This window comes from Hydractinia symbiolongicarpus, chromosome 13 (genome assembly GCF_029227915.1).
Source record: "Hydractinia symbiolongicarpus strain clone_291-10 chromosome 13, HSymV2.1, whole genome shotgun sequence".
Classification (NCBI taxonomy): Eukaryota; Metazoa; Cnidaria; class Hydrozoa; order Anthoathecata; family Hydractiniidae; genus Hydractinia; species Hydractinia symbiolongicarpus.
The window spans coordinates 6,744,194-6,765,165 of NC_079887.1; the positions used below are offsets into that span (position 1 = coordinate 6,744,194).

The 20,972-nt window shown below is 33.1% G+C and overlaps 3 protein-coding genes across 3 annotated transcripts in view; 2 read left to right on the plus strand and 1 right to left on the minus strand.

Annotated features, from left to right (window-relative positions):
- LOC130623362 (uncharacterized) overlaps nt 1-20,972 on the plus strand; it is a 28,348-nt gene that overhangs the window by 3,871 nt on the left and 3,505 nt on the right. The gene's annotated exons all lie outside the window — the stretch shown is intronic.
- On the plus strand, nt 246-15,637 carry LOC130623355 (integrator complex subunit 2-like). The gene is made up of 18 exons (XM_057438826.1): nt 246-366; nt 3,707-4,153; nt 4,248-4,350; nt 4,479-4,592; nt 5,120-5,311; nt 5,708-5,808; nt 6,338-6,443; nt 6,732-6,960; nt 7,609-7,852; nt 7,948-8,082; nt 8,799-9,078; nt 10,340-10,600; nt 10,827-11,028; nt 11,226-11,470; nt 11,642-11,778; nt 12,561-12,782; nt 13,256-13,520; nt 15,014-15,637. Exons 2-18 carry the CDS (start codon nt 3,716-3,718, stop codon nt 15,307-15,309), a joined length of 3,570 nt encoding a protein of 1,189 aa, XP_057294809.1. The 5' UTR covers nt 246-366; nt 3,707-3,715; the 3' UTR covers nt 15,310-15,637.
- On the minus strand, nt 15,774-20,781 carry LOC130623356 (glutathione hydrolase 1 proenzyme-like). Its single transcript, XM_057438828.1, has 9 exons — nt 19,912-20,781; nt 18,926-19,125; nt 18,625-18,849; nt 18,282-18,474; nt 17,805-18,109; nt 17,344-17,492; nt 17,023-17,210; nt 16,567-16,804; nt 15,774-16,235 (listed from the first exon to the last, which is right to left on the minus strand). The coding sequence occupies exons 1-9, from the start codon at nt 20,334-20,336 to the stop codon at nt 15,960-15,962; spliced, it is 2,199 nt and encodes a 732-aa protein (XP_057294811.1). The 5' UTR covers nt 20,337-20,781; the 3' UTR covers nt 15,774-15,959.

A 20,972-nucleotide genomic window follows, 5' to 3' on the forward strand; every position in this document is an offset into this window, starting at 1 on the left:
CTTTTTTCAAAAGACGGAATCCCAGAAAAGTGAAAGTCATGTTGCAAGCATTCAACAAAGCACATATAACTAATTTTTGAATTTTTTTATCTACAAACGTATATTAAGAAAAAATAATTATAAATTTTTTTGGAGCAATAATAATATAAAAGTATTCTCTTTCGGATAGCTCCTTCTAAAATAAATTTGGTGCAACGGTCCTCTAATTATCACAGAAAATTAAAGATGGCATCTTAGTTGTTATAAGTCTTGAACATGCTTTACTTTTGTTTGTTTTGTTTGTAGACTTGTTGATCCGCGAGGAAAATCTAGGACACTTGTTAGCTTGCTAGCTACCTATTTAAAGAGCATTGTGTGAAAACATTGGTCAGTAGTGGCTAACTATAACTATACTTTTATATGTCAATGTTGTCAAAGTTTATCAAAGTCTGGAATTTCGTTTTGTTGTGCCCTCCCCTGCTTATTATAGATAAGGAAGCAGGACTGTATCTAGCTTATTCTTAAATCAAAAGTTCCTTTTTTATTATAACATTTTGTTTATTTGTAATTAATTATTTTTCCAGCAAATAAACTCTTACTTACTTACTTAAATCCAGGTTAACGTCCTTAATTTTTTTTTATTTTACAAACATATTTTAATTTAGCACAAAAATCTGTGGAAACATTTTTCAAGCTCACAACAATTCTCAAGTTCCTATGCACTGTAACTGCTTCTATTGTAGCCAAACTTTGGATGTTTTATGAAGAAATGACCATACAAATCAACTCCAGTGAAAATGTTTCACTACAGTTAAATATTCAAATGTTATAAAATAGTCAAAGTGTTAAGAATACTGTAAAGGCTATTTTCCACTTCACAAAAATTTTCCAAGGAACGGAACGGACAGAAACAGAACAGAACAGAAAATTTTCTGCTGGTAATTTCCACTTTAAAATTTTGCACACAATTCAATGCAGAATGTAATTTCACTTTGTGCAATTCTCACGAAATAAACTAATCTGATTGGCTAAAAAGTTTTCTACCTGTCGTTTCTGTACACAATGCAAAGAAAAAGTTGAACTCGATTCTACTTTGCTCAGAAGGGAACGAACAAGAAAATTTTCCGTTCATGTGATGTAAACATTTTAAGTACGCATGCTCAGAAGCTTTTCTGTTCCTTTCCGTTTCGTTCCGCGAAAATTTTCTTGAAATGGAAAATAGCCTAAGGTTATAGACATATATTCAGTATATATATTCATTATTTCTCAAAAATTATGTTTTTTTCTTCAAAATTATTTATTGAATATAAAAGCAAATTAAATTGTCTATAGGATAATATAAATATGAAATTTAAATTTTTTTCCGGGTAGGCATAAATCCACATCTTTGTTTTTCACTTAAACATCCGAAACTCCCCTCCGTTTCATTTTTTTTCTCCATCATATTTATTAATAACTAAAACGTCACCATAGCAATAATACTTTGTTATATTTTTTCGAAAAAGCGCGTTGTTCGTTTTTTATTTAAAAATTTGTGAAAAAATGAATTTTTGCATGCTTTTTTGTGTTTTAACCTGTCTTTTTTTTTAATAATCAAAATATACATAAAATATGACCTGCTGCAAATGACAAAATCATTTGCAGCAGGTCTCGATGAGCATGTGTGCAAAGTTTTGTTGAGTTTCTCCATCGTTGAGGGGATTCCTCGTAAAAGAGTTTTTTGCAACCTGACCTTTACAACAATAGCCTATTTAAAGATGTGCAGAAGGTGTTAAGCAAACTATGGACAACTCATTAAATATTTATAAGTTGGTAGAGAATATCAAACTCCACATATTTTTGAAAAAAAAAAAATTGTGAAAAATTTATACCATTACAGTATCCTTAAAATTTGAGAACTTTAAATTACAATAAATCCTGTTCTAATAATCGTTTGGTAATCCCCTGGTCAGCAAATGTCACATGGCACTTTTAAACCAAATATATACAGGTTTGTATTTGTCAGGGTAGCCATTGTGATTTGAGGGAACATTCCATTCATGCAGTCACTGCTTCATAAATAAGGGCTGAGAATTTTACGTAGAGTTTTTGTATTTTAACTTTAAGCCTGTCATATGTAGTTTAGCATTACTTTAATTCAGATACTTGAAATTCTTGTGTAATCATAGCTTCTTCTGTTAGAGTCTGTGTTTTTCCTCAATTGAAAGTTGTGTTACACGACCTTCTGACTTGGAGAATGAGTGGCAAATATGCCATTCATTTTCGTCAAAAGTTTTTTATTTTCTTTTTTCTAAAAGTTACAATAACACGTCCTCACAAAATGACAAGAAAAAGCTCTAAAGCTTAAAAATCTTAATCTTTCGAGCACAACAAATTACCTGGCTTCATGCTTATTGGTTTATTTCAATTTTGGGCATTGCTCTGAGAATTATTTTGTGTTTGTTCACTGCCGAATTTGAATCTAGGGGCTTGTTGTGGCACATTTAATTCTAAGCTTTCATAGGCGAGAAACTCATTTTAATGCATTTTTGAAGAAAGCTTTCAATTTTTAGATTAAACATAATGCTAAAAAATGTCTAAGGGAAGCCTAGTCATCATACTAAAAAAACTTTCTTGAAGCTTAAAAATAACTGTATTTTGGTCTAATGATAAAACATCCTATCAAGGCTTAATTCTTTTAAACAACTAAAATATTACACTGTAAAGCTCTGTATTTGATTGTAAAATGACAAATGCATGTCCCAAAATTTACAAAGAGGATGTTTTTGAGTCACAATTTTAACATTTTAAATAAAGAATACTGACTTCAAAGCATTAAATAAAATTAGTGAATAATTGGATAAAGCTCATAACTTTAAGCCCAAATAACCAAGCCCAAATGGCCTGGTGAGGTCAGTTATTTATCTTTGGGGCAACTATAGGAATCACCTTAATTAATGCTGGACTAACCCACCTGTTTGCAACAGACAGGTTGATGACATCATTGATTATTCTTTAAACCCCATCTCTTTCACCATTTTAAAAGCACAACTTTATCCCAATCCAGGAGAAATGTATACTGACTTAAGAATCTGGAAAAATATAATATAAATAACATTGGTAAAAAGAACTGGAGAATTACTTAGTGTATAAAAAGCTTAACAAATAAATACTTTTTAACTTTCAAACTCGTTTTATTTTTTCTTAATAAATAACATAGTTCAATATGGTTTCCACATGGAACTATGTTAAGGTAAAACTGTGTCCCAACACCTTCAGGCCAAGGTTCTGCAAAAAGTTAAATATATATTTGAAAAATGAAAGTTATCCAAAAAGTCCCCACCATGTTGCCAAACCACTTCAAGGCACAGCAATGTTAATGGATTGAGAAACATTATGAACATAACATGGTTGATGGTTTCGCCGTACAACCTAAGTCAATAGATATTTCATTTTTTTAAAAGTGCTTAAATTCATTGCATCCAATGATAAAATTCACAAAATAAAAAGCTGTCTGCAACTGAGAACTAAATGAAAACACAAACTGTTAGTGGTATGTTAAATAAAAACAATCAAGTGGAAATTGATAATTTTTACAAACGTACAAAAATTTCCCATATATATGATTATCTCAATTATGATAGTAGTCATCAAGAGCATACAAAGCGAAACGTTAATTTAGTTTAGCAGAAAGAAGTATGTTTTTTTCTTAAATCATAATTATTCAATATATACACATCATTCTTAGGTCAAAAACATGGAATGCTCAGCAGCTGATCAATATTTACCTTCAGTTGGTTCCTTTAAATCCACCCAATCTGCATCAGTGCAAGATTTGGTTAAACTTCCTTTGTTGGATTTGAGAGCTATTCTTCCCAGCTTAGTGCGAACCTCTTTATGTACTTCACTGGACACTAGTGAGAACTTTGTTGTGTTTCAAAAAGAAGTTCATAAAAAGATATCTGAAATAGAAGGAGTTAATTTCATTGCATCTGTTTTATCAATTGATTTCAATATGGTGCATGAAGACGCTGTAAAGGAACAACGCCTACGACAAAAACTTGGTGCAAACAAAATGAATGACGATTTACTTTCAAAGTCTTTACAAAAGGGGCTTATTTTAGAGTTTGAAGAGAGTGACGCACTCAAAAGGACACGTTTGGTTTTAAGTGAAATACTTCGTATTATTTCTGTGGTATGTATTTTTTCCATAAACTTTATGGATAAAATTTAATGGTTTCTGTGGTAACGAGTTAATAACAGAGTGTTCTCGGTTTTTTTATCTTTAGTGTCAAGAAAATGAAGGAAAGTTTGAATCTGATGAAACTGAATTATTTGAATGTATTGTGTACTTAGAGGAAATATCAGATGTTCTCTGTATTGTTTTTGCAGGTATGAGCAAATCTATATTGGAAGTTTACTCTTTATCTTTTAGATTTAAGGGAAATGCGTGATTCAGTTGAAAGTTGATTATTTTACAAAATTTTCATAATAAAAAGGCTAAACCCTTTTTTTTATAGAACTGCCCTTTCTCATGCCTATCCCTGAAGTTTCAGAAGCCCTACTACGTGTCAGACTTGGTCCATGGATTTTGTGTCGTATTGTTGCAAACAATCCTGACTGTTTTGATGTTGGTAAGTTGTCAAACATATGAAAGTTATCTACACTAGAGACAATTTCCTATTAAAGGTAAAATAAGATATAAATCATGAAAATATTACTCAGCTCTTTTCATATTCTGTATGTATACGTAGATTATCCTATTATTCTTATTTTTTAATGTTAACATGAAGTTCAGAAGCATTGACATCAATCACTTTACACATTTTCCTTATTCTACTGTAATGCTGCTTTTTTCGATTTTTGTTTAAATAATGTCTAAATGTGTTAATAAGGAAAGAAGAACGTTTTAGAAAAGCAACAACTGCCAATGTCAACATATACATTAAAAAAGCTAAAAGATAATATAATCAGGCCTTATTCCACACTTTAAGGAAAGAACTATAATTTTGTGTTAATAAATTTTATTCTTTGTGAAATAAGAAAATATTTACCATTTCCTAAATATTTACCACTTCCTATTCCATTTTTCTTTAAAAATTATTATAAAGTTTTAACAAAATTTTTGAGATCATAAAATATTGTTTTTTTCTTTTTAAAGTTTGCTCCAGTATTCTTAGTCATGCAGTGTCATCTGATGAAATGGAAATGGAAACGCAAATTCGTATGAAGACATTAAAAATGATATGCTCAATGAATCCACAATATAGTAAAATCCTGCGTGCTGAATGTGTTTCACTGTGTAAACTAGCAGGACTCGCAATTGAGTTATCCATAACTACAACTAGTGCAGGTAAAGAAATATTTTTATTTGTTGCAGCATTTAAAATAAATAAAAAGGCGAACACATGTTGCACATTAATTTTTTTGAGAATCAATCTTTTCAATATAAGAAACTTTAGAATTGTTGCTTTAGCATTCTTTAAGAGGACTTCGTAAAAAAAAATATGTCATTATCATTGCTATATATATTGTATTGTTGGTTCGTTTGGAGTTATTCAATATAAATGTTTTGTGATAAGCTATCACATTTGTATGTTTCTGTGTCACTGGCTGACCACTTCAGAGGTGAATAAGTGGATACAAAGATAATTTGTGTAGCATGTATTAACTTGGAGAAGAAAGTTTATTATTTATTTTGCTGTTTTTCTTTGTAGTTTGTTCATGTCACTACAAATTTTCCTTTTAGAACCTATTTCAGATATTGTACCTTTTTTCACTGGCATGCTTTTGGCCAGTGATTCAAAAACCAAAACATGGATATCAGACTACATGAAAACCGCACAAAAGGTATTTAGACAATAATCTTTTTTTAAAAAAAAAAAAATCTACTTACATCATATCCTGATTATATACCTATAAATCAAACAAAATTTGCACAGTCCTACTTTTATAACAAAATATTAATATTTAGTAATTTTATAAGATGGGAAGACATTTCTCATTGCTGTCATCATTATCCTTATCTTCGTCATCATCCCCCATTCCTTCTTCCTTATTATCCTCATTGGCATCATCATCATCCTGCACAACCTCCTCCTCTTCATCATCATTAACGTCCATCCATCCATCCATTCTCCTTACACTTAACATCCTTTATCATCCCTTATCATTCCTCATTCATCATCAAACATTTGTCCATACTTGTCCATGCTTATCTATGTGTCAATAATAATTATAATATTATAAAACAGTGAGCTGATAGCCAAAGATTAAAATAGTGTCAAGGGTGCATTTGCTGATACATTATGCAATTATACTATGCTTGTTAACTTTCAATATGTAGAGGAATATATTTAATCAAGAAATATATTTTTAGGAGCATCGAGACACTGCATTGACATTATTTAAAGCTCAACTTGTCAAGGAGATGCATTATGTAATTAGTTGTTTTAAAGAAAAACAAAGTTTCATGGATTGTGATGGTAGGTAAATGCTCCATGTAAATGATTATTTTCATCTTTCTTTTTCTCACTCAGTGTTTCTCATTCAAATTTTCTCATACGTGCAAAAAATTTTATTGTAATATATTTATATACAGCTTTGTTAACATGTTGACATTTGCATAGCCAATTGTCAATGTAAAGATTGGATGCTCCACATGAATTACTAATTCAGTTTGTCTGTGTTAGGACATCATTTTATTATTTTTTTAAATTTAAATGAAATATAGGAGACTAAGTCTCATTCTTTTTTGATTTATTCTTTGTTAGCCATGGATGCAGATCTGTCGATGAATGATCTCAATAACAGTACTATGCATGGAATTGCTATCATGAAGTTATACTGTGCATTAAGCAGCATAACTGGTTTAAAAATGTCACATGACGAATCTGAAGTTTTGGTCAACATGATAACTTGTAACCCAATGGCGTCAGATGTTGGAGTGCGTTATGTTGTTGTTAGCATATGTACTCTAGTAGCATGTGCCTTTTTGATAAGGTACAACTTTTTGTTTTTATTGGTTAATTGATTGATTGATTGATTGACTAAATTTCAGTGTGGACTTTGCTATAATACGTTTGAATTATGACAGGCCTTTTCAGGAGAGGCGTACAATAGCACGCGCACACCTCCACACACACGCAAAATGGCTTAGGCGTGCTATTGATAGCACCTGCAAAATGACAAATTCTATAAGAAGTTAACCAGTGCAGCACACCTAAAAACACACCTAAAATACTTGAGGCGTTCTTTTTGGCACACACATATTAAAATATTCCTGAAAAGGTCTGTTATGAGCAACTATTTTAAAAAGTCAATCCACAAAATTTATTCTGTAAAAATTTTTTTATTTATAACAATGCATAAAATTAACATTGTTCTATGTATTTTACATCAAGTAAACTAAATAAGACAGTTACCTTTGGTTTTTCCATTACAAATACGTCACTTTCTGTATGCAGATGCATGAAGCTGATTAAAGTTACATTTTGTACATTTTCTATTAGAGAAATTTAAACTTTTCACTAAGTACAAATAAAAAGGATAAAGTAAAGTCTAATGGATGGTTACTGACTCACATTGTTAGTTTGTTATGTTGTTTTTCCAAAATGATACCTGTCTTGTATTTCCAGTTTCCTATTTTAGTGAAGAACGCGAAGAAAAAATCACATCCTGGTTAAAGGCACTTGTTGAAAAATCCTCCCAATTTGAGGATGGTGAACCAAACAGTTCATACGGCGAAATTCTCTTATTGATAGCCATACACTTTCACGGTCATTCACTGGAACCAATTGTCGAACTGATATCCTCTACACTGGGTATTAAACTCAAACCTTCCTCTCTAACGAAAGTAAAAATTGTTTTCACTCAGCAAGTTTTTCAAGAAAAGGTATATAAGTCTTAAATCTCATAAGATTGGGATCTTCAAGGCTTCTTTTTTTTGCTTGGAATGTGAAAGAAAGTTTTTTTCATTCTTCATGTTAGGTAGTCGCCGAGCATGCACTGACAGTACCAGTAACGAAAAATCTTAACAAACACAGTAAAGGATTTCTTCCAGTCCACTGTGTCCATCAGCTTATGAAATCAAGAGTATTTACAAAACATGGCATATCAGTGAAGGTCAGATTTATCTTTAAAAGTGCTGCACCTAATGTTACATGAAGTTCCATTTTGGGGGCGATTGGAAACCTTTTTTTGGGTCGCTAGTATATTCTTTTTTATATTGTTTCAGGTGAAATGAAACTCTTTGATTTCTTTTTGGTCAAAATGACGAAGTGAATTTTAATTCCAAAATATAAAATTAAATATATACACAATTTACACGAAATGAAACAATAATATTTACCTCATTTAAAATTATTGTGCATGTGCAATCACACAACTCTATGTAAACATAAACAAAATTTCATTGTGGTTTGAAATATCAATTCTGGTCTATGTAAAGGTTGTCCTAGGTTTTAGCACAATAAATTTTTATCTGCAAAATTGACTAGTTTTACTTGTGCACACAAAAATCAACAATAAAATGGTAATTATATGTTTTTATATTTCATGTATTTCCTAACAATTTAAAATTTAGTTGTGTTTTAGTGTGTAAAAAATTGTAAAAGGGAAAATTGCCAACATGAGATTCAGATTACAAAAATCATGTCAACATTGACAGGTTTCACGCAAAGTCTTACAAAAAAATACAAAAAGTTACATTTTAACCCCTCTTCTTTTATTTCGATTCCACTAACTGAAGGACTATTAGGGATATATGGACCATTGAGATGCTGCAAAAGAAAAATTAATGTTTTTAAATACCATTTTTTTAAATTTTATTGAAATTTCAGGACTGGTTGTTCAAGCAACTTTGTACATGTAGCAGCCCAGTTCACCCGCTGTTGCTACCCTTAATTGAAACATACATCCATTCCATCATCACACCACTGAACATTAGTCGAACAAAACAACAACGAATGAACGCATTGCAACCGTTTTCAGAAGAAAGATTATTTGCCGTGTTCCGAGACAAATCAGTTGCATGTTGTGATAGCGAGACAACTAAGCTATTGTTGATGTTGTATGCATTGATGTACCAGAATGCATTGTTGGCAAATATGAAAACTTTAGGTAATATGGATATTTGAGGATAAATTAAAAAAGGCATGAGAAGAAAAAATCAAACATATTTTTTGGTTTTTATATTTCAAAATCCTAATTTGATATTGCTGTCTGCATAACGACTATTTTTTTTTCGGATAGGTTTGTCAAAATGAATTAAACTGGTACACTTATAGTACCTCATGAGAGGTACAAAATGGCAGCAATAAATTTTTGCTTTTGTCAGACGGTTGAAATTTGTTTAAAATAGCACGACCTGCTTAAAATTTAGTTCTAAAGCAAATTTCAACATTGAGTTTCTGACAGACAAATAAAAGTTATTTAACATATTTTCCGACTTTCATAATACACCAAAAATTTCCTGAAACTCCGATATTTCCGAATTTTTAGTAAGATCTGAAAAAATTGGTAATCAGATTAATCCAAGGTCAAAACTTTTCAGAATGAAAAATGGGGTGGTAAGGATTTTTTACAGATGTTTTCTTTATATTATCATTTAGTAATATCTATCAAGGTCCTGTTAATTTTTTTTTGCGAAACCGAACTCTTTTTTGTTTTGTTTTTTGTTTTTGCAAAGCTTGAGCAATACAACGATAGCTTATCTTAAACCTTTTTTTAAAACTTATGAGCAACTTTATTCAATAAATAAGGTACAATTTAAATTCTATGTCACAACATTGAATTCAATTTTCTATTTGTACTAATTAAATTTTTTAAATCGCAATTATTAATTTTCGCAAAAGACACCACATAAAAATTTATTTGTTAATGTCAACATACTTGCATTTTTCGGGACCCTGGATGAATGGGGCTTTTGCTCATTGGGACTTAGTTGCTGGCTTCCTTGAACTTCCTTCTATTAAATTAAACCAGAAAGAACTTGGCTAAATTGAGACCCGGATCTTTCTTTGATTATTGGAACTGATATTTTTAGTCGTATCAACCAAAAAGCTTCGCCTAATTCAGACGTTTAGGGCAATGATTTAAATGACTTCAGAAGAGGAGTTGAAATTCAAATATATGCATTGAAAAAAGTATACATAATACATTTTCGAACAATATGTAGTGTCTTTTTACTGTGTTTGTCTGTGGTTTAAATACAGAGCGTTGGCAAGATAGGTCGCAAGTTGTCCATAAACAAAATTAACCAAGTGGGACATTTAAATTCAACGTACAAAGGGATTTGATTAATTAGGACATTCACTAAGTGGGACCGATTTATTGTTTCCTTGAGTCTAACGTGAATATGCTGCATGTATTTGCTTCATAGTGAATAATCCTTCTGCACCACTGGAATACCCGCCAAATCTTTACTCTGCCATACCGATTAAACAGTTGTTCCTACTCGCTCGTGATAGAGAGGTTGCGTATGGAGATTTATATCCCACCCTACTAAGACTGCTTACTACACACTATCCACATTTATGTTTGGTGGAAGATTGGGTTGAAGAAGAAAAAGAGAAGAACACACTCTCAAGCAAGATGTCGCAAGATGTCGAAAATGTTGCTTTGTCAAAAGAGACAAGGCGTGGTTAGTCTTTAAATTGTGTTTTTTTATTGAAAACTGTTTTTCGGAATAGTGTAAGTGTGACGATGAAAATGCGTGCAAGATAATATCCAGACAAGGATTAAAATCTTCGTATTTTACCTTTTGTTTGAAGTTTTATTGTTTGCAAAGTAGCCAATGAAATAACCGGGAATTCAATTTCGTCATTCAATTACGTTATGGATTTCAGATTTTACATTGTTTATTTTAGTGTTGGAATACATTGATGAAAATCCACAAAAAGCCTTGATTTTTTTGAGCAAATTGACTCTATTGCCGGCATCCGAACTGATTGGTTACAAAGAGTTTGTTTTGGACTTACTTCCCAAAATGTTGGACATGACTCGCCCTCGTAAAATCCAAACGTTGGTGGCTAAAGTGTGGATGAAACTAAATACAGTCACTCCAAGAAAGTAAGTTTATTAACAACAAGATAGTTTGTTCTTCTAAGAACTTGAAACTTAACATAAAATACGTTGAAAAAATATTGGTAAAAAATGCTAAATGAATTGTGCTACTACGCATTTGGTTTAGTGAAGAACGGCTATCTCCTCCGTCTTTGTATTTGAACGTTATACCTGCTCTTCACCTTTGTGTTCTTTTTAAAAAGGCTATGGTTAGACACAGTTAATATACTTCGCAAGCAACCTGACAACATACGATACGAGTGGGAGAAAACACCTGTTTACACAACTGAAGAGATACAGAAGGATCCTCTTATTGTGCTGAGATGTGATCCAAGAGTTTATCGGTGCCCACCTGTTCTTGAAATTAACTTACGTGTGCTTAATGGATACTTGACAGCCTCAAGAGCTTTGCTGAGTCATCATTTATTAGCGAATCCAGTGGCTGCAGGTATTATGTGTTTAATTATACTTTGTATTGTCTTTTTAAGCTTTATTTTTTTCTTTACTTACGATATGGACAAGGGCTAGGATAGCATTATTCACTAAGAGTTTTTCCTTATTACCCAACGTTTTCTTCAGTTGTTTACAAATTTAAAGCGCGAAATTTGGTTACTTGTAGGTTCCAAACCTCCGTTGGAAATTATGGCCATCGAAAAAGAGCGGGAAGAATTAAAATCCACTTTAATATCTACGCAGGAGAGTGCAGCTCTCCAAATTCTTCTAGAAGTATGTCTACCAACAGAGCTTGAAAGTAAGGTATGTATATTTTTCTATTCAATATAGACGTCACCGAAAAATTGCTGGGCGTAGTGTAGTGGGTTCGTCTTTTGCTTTGAGTTCTAGGTGCCGCGGATCGAATACTGTTCGCTGCCAGGCAGTACGTTAGTTATGCACAAAGTAGTTGCGTCGCTAACATATAGTGTGGTGGGTTCGTCTGCAGCGCCCAAAAATATAAAAATAATAAGTAGAATAACCAATCAAATAAAAGTTTTATTCTTGTTCCATTCTAATTTCTTTTGTTCTTCAGTCGAAATCCAACTTTAATTATTTTTGAGATAATTATTGCTAGAATTTCAGTTCGTATGTGCAAATTACAAAATCCCTTTTATTACACGTGAATTTTAATCAATCTATTCTTTCCATTTGGGCCATCACTTTTCACTTCTGATCCTCTAATTATCCCCCAACTAATAAATAACCCAATATGATTTCAATCATTGCCCCTCGATGACAGCTGTAGCTGCCGAAACGTAGCTTAGAATAAACTCGCTTGTTCATGACATGATAGTATCTATATTTTTAATGTCAATGACTAAACAGATAAGCGGTAATATTTTTTGAGTATGGAGAAGGCTTCGTGGAAGAAACACTTCATATGTTTCTTCAAATGTTGTTTCATATAATTAGTTGTAAAATCCTGAAATTATTCATGCAACATAATCATGTTTTTATAATCAGACGCAAAAATGAACGTAATGCAGTTTTATTTTTTTACACAGTCTCATATGTCTTCCAACTAACTATAATTTATTCTTTAGACCGCCACATACAGTGTTAGCAGTACACTACGTGAAATACAATGTCAAATTTGTCGCTTCATTCATCAAAGTTTCATCTGTCAACCAAACATGGCGAAACTGATTCATTTTCAGTGTTATCCAGCAGACTTGCTTTCAGTGACAGTAGCTGGCGTACCATCAATGCACATCTGTATCGATTTCATTCCAGAGTTGATCAATCAACCTCACTTGCAGAAACAGGTTTGTAGGCTTTGAGTATGAATCACGAAGGGTGTGTTCGGCCACAGTGGGCACAATACACGTCTCCCTAATTTGAACAGACAAGCGAGCAGAAAATGTTTTTGAAAGAGGGGATGCTTGAATGTTTACTGTTTCCTCATGAAAAGAAAACACTAAAACACCGTTTTGGGGTGCCCCTGAGTATCCAACTTTAAGAAATGGGGAAGGAATTTTTTGAACACAATTTTAAGCTAAATTTATCTCAATAGATATTATGCATACGATTGTACTTATACATTAGGATTGTACATATACATAATAACAAACTTTTTTACGACTTCTTTAAGCATTTGGAAGATTTATTTATCAGATGGCAATGATGTGGAAGAGAATGGTTGACTGAAGAATAAATGTAGAAGGCAATTTATCGTGATGGTTTTTAGGATCTGTATCGCACCATTTATCGATTAAAGCATTTTTGCTTCTTTTTTTAGCTTTTTGCAGTCCAACTAATTTCACACTTAGCTGTACAATATCCTATTCCGAAGTCATACTCTATGTGTAACTACGTTCTGCAACGAATGAGCGATTTGCTTGCTGCGTTACCAGTTGTGAAGAGAAATCAGTATTTCATCCCTGCTACAGAATGTCTGGTTCGTATTTGCAAAGCATTTCCACCGTTACGTGAAGAAGTGACAAGCTTGTTGTTAAAACTTGGAAAAATATCTTTATCTCAAATGAAAAAGTCTTCAGGTGCAGGTATGTGTTATTTGAATCTTTGTTTTACAATTTCTCCTGATTTTAAGATGTATTAGCCCTATTCTCTTTATATTGCAGTTTGCCAGCTGAACAAATTATTCAAGCATTACATGTTTTTTTTTTTTTATAAGAATAACATTTCAAAGCATCCATAGGCCTAAATTTGGTCATTTTTAGGCATATGATAAGCATTATGTAGAGCGTGAGAAAATGTTGTTTCGTAAGCATTTTTTTTCATTCACAATAACTTAACTAGATGGCCTAAGAAAGTTTTAAATATATACAGACGGCCTTACAACTGATAAATGGCTTTGTTTTATCTTTTTGAGGATAACACAGACAACATAACCTTACAAGTATAACACTGTCCTTGTTAAAATAGTTGATAGAGGCCTAATCTTGCTCTGTCAAGTTAATTCCACAAAGAAGAACCTTGAACCTATTTTCTTAGAGAAGAGAGCAAATTTAGAGCTACTAAAAATTATTCAAGGAGTGATAAACCTACAATACTAATATGAACCTGAAAAGACAAATCAAAAAAATAAAAAAAATTGTGATTACTAAGTACACTGGGTTGAGCCAAAAATATGTTTATTATAAATGTATACTAAACGCAATGGTTAAAGCATATTAGAAGGGGAGTTTGACAATAATAACGATACATGGCTGGACACCACATCATCTCTGTGTGGATAGCTAGCTATAACATCCTATACATAATATCTACCTAGTAGGATGAAAAGCTGGGTAACTTTTTTAGGAAAATAATTATATACCTTGAACCTATTTTCTTAGAGAAGAGAGCAAATTTATTTATAGTATAGAATATATAAGCTTTTTGTAGGAGTAAGAAACAAGAAGTTTGTTAGCTAGCTAGCTATAGCTACCCAACATTAAAGTTGCCATAATTACACACTTAATATCAATAAATATTCATAATTTTTGTCACACTACCACTACTATTACCCTCAATATACTTTTATCCACTACGATCCTTTCAATATGGCAGTTGAAAATTATAAAACCAACATTTGTTGATAGCTAAGGTCAGGACAGCTAGTAAACAACTTTGCGTCCTGTACTTTATCTAAAATAACCTCGTTTTCATGCAATGTTTTGATTTTTTGCCACCACGGCTAATCATGAAAAGGCGATATTGAAATGGGTCTATTACACACCGATAACCCGTAACCTTTTAGCTACATAGATATGTTTTTAGAAAGGGTAACCTAACGACAATGTACCACTAAATAAATTTAGAAAATCTCCGTTTAAGCTCGAACTTTTCGTTACTCCTAGCATGAAGTTAAAAATATTTTTTTTCTACCTTCATGCTCCTTGGTTACTCGGATACCATTTTAGGTTTACAAACAGATAGAATTGTGTCATTGTAATACAGATCGACCATTCGGCAAATTAAACGATCAAATCAAGTGTTTTTCAAACCGTGTAAATTATTGTTTGTAGATTATTATCGTAAGTTTTTTTTTTAGTTACATCAACTATTAAATTACGCGAAGAAAAAGTTGAAGAAAATAAAGAAGAGAAAGAAGAAGAAGATTTTGAAATGGATGTTGATAATTTTGAAAGTAACCAACCCAAAAAACTTGAAATCAAAACAGTATTGGATGATAACCCAGCATACAGTCGGGATACCTTTTCGGAATCATGTTCAAGCATAAAATTATTTCATGCTACTGAAAAGGCATTTGAACTGATCACTGATCTAACGCTACGTGAAAAGTTAGTCTCTCTGAATGGCGATAAATTACCGGCAAACGAGACGTAATGTGTTTATGGAAGATGAGCAATCTCATTGCAATGTGCTGTAATTATCAGATTGTAAATCCGATTTTTTGGGGTTTTAATGTACTGCTCTCTGTGCACGATGAACTGGGAGCGTAAAAACAAGTATAAATGGTGTATATAGTTATATATATATATATATTTGTTTATTATATGGTAAGTTACATTTACCATGATAGAAATTTTTTCGAATGTACGTCTTCGAATGCGAATTGTGACAATGCAACTTACACAATAGAACATCTTGTTCGAATGTGATTTTGTAAATACTGTTTGTAAATTAGCCACGAACAAATATAGTACTTTACCAATTTCTATTTTCTATTTTATCAACTATTACATTGAAGTAAAGTTTTGATACGACCAGACACATCAATGGGGCGAGGTCAGAACACATAGGAGTGGAGGGGTTTAACTATCAACAAGCAGTTTGAAAGACTTTGTGAACCTTCACAACTTATTCATCTTTTGGTCTTCAAATTATTTTTTATGATTCTTAGCCGTACTTTAAACCTCAAAAAATAGAATTTTTCCCAAGAATGCAAATATAAGAACGTATCCACTAACAATTTCTGTATTTTACATTTAAACGATCGACTTCTAAATGAACGGACGCTGTACTTGGCTCCTTTATCAAAATCCGTCTGTGTGTCCGTATTTCCGATAATCCGATTTAGCTTCCACTTTCCCATTTTCGTCTACGTAGATTCCTTGAACTGCTGAAAATTCCAATTCGTTTGCCTCGCTTATTACATGTTTACGTTTCTTGATTTCTTTCAGAAAGTCGTCCTTAAAAATTACTGCGTCCTTTTCTACTTTAACGGATTCCGAGAATAAATTATGGAACACCCTGGGTCGATAGATTGCTTCACCCAACTCATCTTCAAACCAAATTTTATTTATAATCACCTGATAAACAGAAAAATACAAATGTTAATAATTTACCGAACAACATTTTTAAGAAAACTGGTCCTCAAAGCTGGAGTAAAATTTTCGAAACTTAAAAAATGGTATAACAAGTCTCAAAAATAAATTGGTTATTTGTGAACTCCAATGGTTGCAACAAATTACCTCTACCTTACATTACCTCGTTTCCAACCGTGTCCCCAGGACTTTTCTATCATTGCGTTTATACCGTCAGTTATACAAAAGAGACAACGGGAACTAAGGTCGAGGTTGCCTCGGTTTTTTACACCTGAAATATATTCATAAGTTAGGGGGTAAAAAAACTATAAGTTACTTGTGCAACTGCTGGAATTATTCTTTCACCCCCTGCTCCACCTAATACAAATTTCACATCTCCTTTTTTATTTGTCATAATGATCGGAGATATGGAACTCAGTGGGCGTTTTCCGCCGTGGATAGAATTTATAGTCGAGTATGTCAAATTGAAATATTTATCATGGATGGTGCTAAAATCTTTCATTCGGTTGTTGTATAGGATACCAGTATCGAGTGATCTGTGCATACTGCCAAACCTGAAAAAAAAACAGTTATTTAATATCAGTCTCAGCGATTTTAGAAATTAAATTTGTGAAACTTCCAACATCGATCCCAGGGCTTTTTTTCTCTTTTTCATATACGGGACGGCAAGAAAAAAAATACGTCTTGCCGTTCTGTTATAAAAATAGACAAAGAAACCAGGGCTCGAGGTTATGAAACGTCCTTAAACTGTTTTTAGATTTATGGCTCTTACCAACTATTTATAGTTGTTGTTATAGAAACAGCATCACCGTTAGGGGCTAAAACGCTGACATGCGATGTTCCTCCGTCTGATGGCAAACTATACTCAGCTTCGTAAAAGGTGTAATCTTTCGTCTCTTCATCGTCAATTTTTTGACGATAACGTTCACCAAAACCTTCATCGGCCATAGTCTCTATCAACTAAATATACATCGAAGTTAAGTCAAGACTGGCATAATTTTGTGTATTGAAATTCTCTCAATATAAAAAGTAAGCGAAGTATGGGGATTAGTAAAGATGAAGTAAATCTTATAAAGTATATCAAATATCTTACCTGTTTCATATCATCTTCGTTAAAATCTGGATCGCCTAACTTAGTTCTGTGTGCGAACGCAAATTTGATGGCTTCGATAATACGATGATATGTAGTAGCTGTTCTCTTCGAATCTTTAACGTCTACGTCATCAGGAGAAAAATGGTAGCCTAAATACGGAGCGAGTTTTGTTTATGCTTTGCTTGCCAGCATATGCTTATTAAAAATTAGTTTGTCAAATGAACCGGGGTATTAGAGATACTGGCGCTAGACTGCTTTTTGCACTGTTTCGAGGAGCAGTTTAAAAAAACATATTGAAGCAATATACTGTAAAAACAACAAAATTTAGCTTACTTGACCAACTAAGACATATTTTGTTTTTAACTTTTAGTATAGGTTTAGTGGGGTTAAAAAACCTCGTATAAAAGCACTAGTTTTTTCAAACTACTGTATATGTTTATAACACAGTACATGCGGTCTACCTTTCAATATGTTTAGAATTTCCAGGACAACAGCACCTCCGGACGGTGCTCCAATAGTTTTCAAGTTCAGCGAATTTATGTTATCAGAAACGGGATCTCTATGGCGCACTTTATATTTTGCCAAGTCATCCAGTGAAACGATGCCACCCGCGGTGGAGATGTCCCTGACAACGCTTACAGCAAGCTCACCAGAGTAAAAATCATCCGGCTTGTCACGAATAATTTCCAATGTTTTTGATAAAGCAGCATCTATGAGTAGATGGCCAGGCTCATAAGGTTCGTTGTTGGAGGATAACAAAAACTTTCTACAAATATAAAAGTGAAGAATAAACAATAGTAACAAAAACAACGACATCAACAGCTACAACAACAATAACAACAACAACAACAACAACAACAACAACAACAACAACAACAACAACAACAACAACAACAACAACAACGAAACAATAAAATCTATTTGGCAGGCAGATATACCTCAAGCCAGGGTATTCCTGCAAAAAACTCTTCATTTGGTTAGCAATTTCGTAAGATCGAACTTGTATGAGTATTCCTTGTTTAGTCAAATTAACAGCTGGTTGAACAAGGTCTTTCCAAGGCAATTTGCCATAACTTTGCCACGCTGAGTAAAGACCTTTGACAAGGCCGGGAACAGCTATTGATTTTCCTCCTACAAAAGTACACGATAACATTTAAAGTATTACTATAAAACATTTATTTAGCTTTCATTGTTTGAAAATATTGATCCTCTTAATGCAAGACATCGCATTCACAAATTAAGGGAAAAGAAAACTGGAAAGGAAGTTGCTAAAAAACTAACCGTATTTTGAATCGTTTACGTTTTTATCAAACATGTTATTTTTTGCTTTGCCGGGGGCTGTGGAACTGAAATCCAACGCATCAAACGTCTTATTCTTCCTTGCATACACTAACATAAAACCCCCTCCTCCAATGCTGGTGGAATGTTTACTCGCGACGCTTAAGCAAAATGAAGTCGCTACGGCTGCATCAACTGCTGAGCCATTTCTACGCAATATGTCTGTGCCTAAAACATACGACAGAGAATGTTACAGCGCTGAGGAACATCAAGCACATTTCCAACCTTCCTTGATCTCACTCACCAATTTTTGTACACGCAGAAGAGCTTGAAACAACAGCAGCACGTTGATATACGTCTGCACGTTCTTCTGCGACAGTTTCACCATGGTAATGATGGGGTGAATGTTTAAAGGCGTTTAGCGTCAACACAGTTGCGGCGGTGGCAGCCACAACCATACACAACATCGTGGTGGAGATGATTATAATCTGTTTCTTATTGCACCTACGTCAAAAGAAGTTTATCAATAAGTTTAAGTTTGATTACTTAACCAGTTTAACTCAAACTTATTTAACCGCTCCGCTTTGAACAGGGACTTCTCGAACAAGGGATGTTTTTCTACAAAACTTGTTGCAATCGGTGTATCAAATGAAAAAACTAGTTCTATTTCCATCTTATTTCAAACAAGACTATTGACTTATATCGATGAGAGTATAATGATTGTCGAATGTTTTAATCGCAATGACAGTCGATTAGAGAATCGGTATTTAAAAGGCGGATCCCAATCAATCCATAACCTAATAACGCTTGTTCTTCTTATTATGTGCCTGTATGTTTATGTTAAAACAATCTGTTGCCAACAAGTATTCACCTGGTGTCTCCTAAAACAACCGTTTTCATGTTGTGTGCATTTAGAAAAAATTCAACCTGTTCCCCGCCTATGCATTTAATCCCGCAACAATAACAAAACCGAAATACACGTCATTTTTGATGCGACTTTGACGGCGATTGCTAGTAAGTAGATATCCGATTATATCTGGTAATATACCTGGTTTACATTTCAAACTCTAATACCTTAGTCGAAAGGTAATCAACCCTAGGACTTGTGAATTGTTTTTATTTGGACCTGAACCTATTAGGGCCTGAACCTATTCAGTTTCTGTCCTAGTATAAAGAATCTAACAACTAACAAATCTTAGGAACGAGGTTAGACGAGGAGCAAAGGGCAGAGAAAAGGAGGGAATCTAATTCTACGGTAGCCACTCCAGGAAAAATAAGATAGTTACGCACTTTCCGAATTTTGATGGGTTGTTGACGTTATCTTTGGTTTCGTCAAAACAACCAGTTGGTTGTTCATCTGAGGCTGTGACGCTGTCTTTTTGATTCATATAACGTTCATAAAGTTTATCAAGACTACTGTTGAAGTATCCATCACTGTACGATTGCTCGATCAAAATGGTCTCTTTGGTTATATCGTAAGCGAACGAGTTACTTTTTGACGAAGAGTCTTCTAATGTCGAGTCGGTTTTAGCTGCATTATTCTCGTGTAAATTTTTTTCAACGACAGTTTCAATCGTGCTGTTGTCGCTTCCCGAGATTTCATTCTCAGCTGAATCAATATTTTCGTTTAAACAGTCCTCATTTTCATTGAACGACTGTGTAGAATCCTGGGTACTTGTTTCGAGGGGTGCATTATTTTCTTTGTTATGTTCCATAACATTTGTATTTATTCCATGTTCAATGTTTTTCGTTTTACTTCGCACGACGCTTTATCCGCCATTAATTAGAATTTTTTTGCAGATAACACTCTCCACACAGTGGTTGTATATTTTTTCTAATCTAATACACGAATCGGTTGAAAAAGCACGAAGATGGAGTACATGCTGAATGCGAGTAGCATTGGAGATTTACATTTCGTTGTGCAGTGTACCCATTGAACTATTCACTTTGCGAACAAAATGTTTATTCTTGAAAGTAAGGCCCAGTTTCAACCTCGTATCCAGTTCCCAGATGTTTTCGCGCTTTTAACATATGAAGAAATAGCAAGCAGTAATTTTTAAAATTTACCAATTAGTGTATTACGTATTCTCTATCAAAATATAGAATAAGAAAACTTTAAAATCGTTCCAGTTCCTTTTTTATGCTATACTTTTTTTTTATAATAAACCAAGCAAAAAGCCAGCTGGCAAAAAAGTTTTTTAACAAGTTCCTTAATTTATATAACAGAAAAGATGCAGTATCATCATCTAAAATCTGTTTCGTTGAAATAGTAAATTTTTTAGTTGTCCTCTGATTTGTCAGGATAACCTATTCAATATTCGTCCAATCTCAAGATGAAAGCCATTCAAATG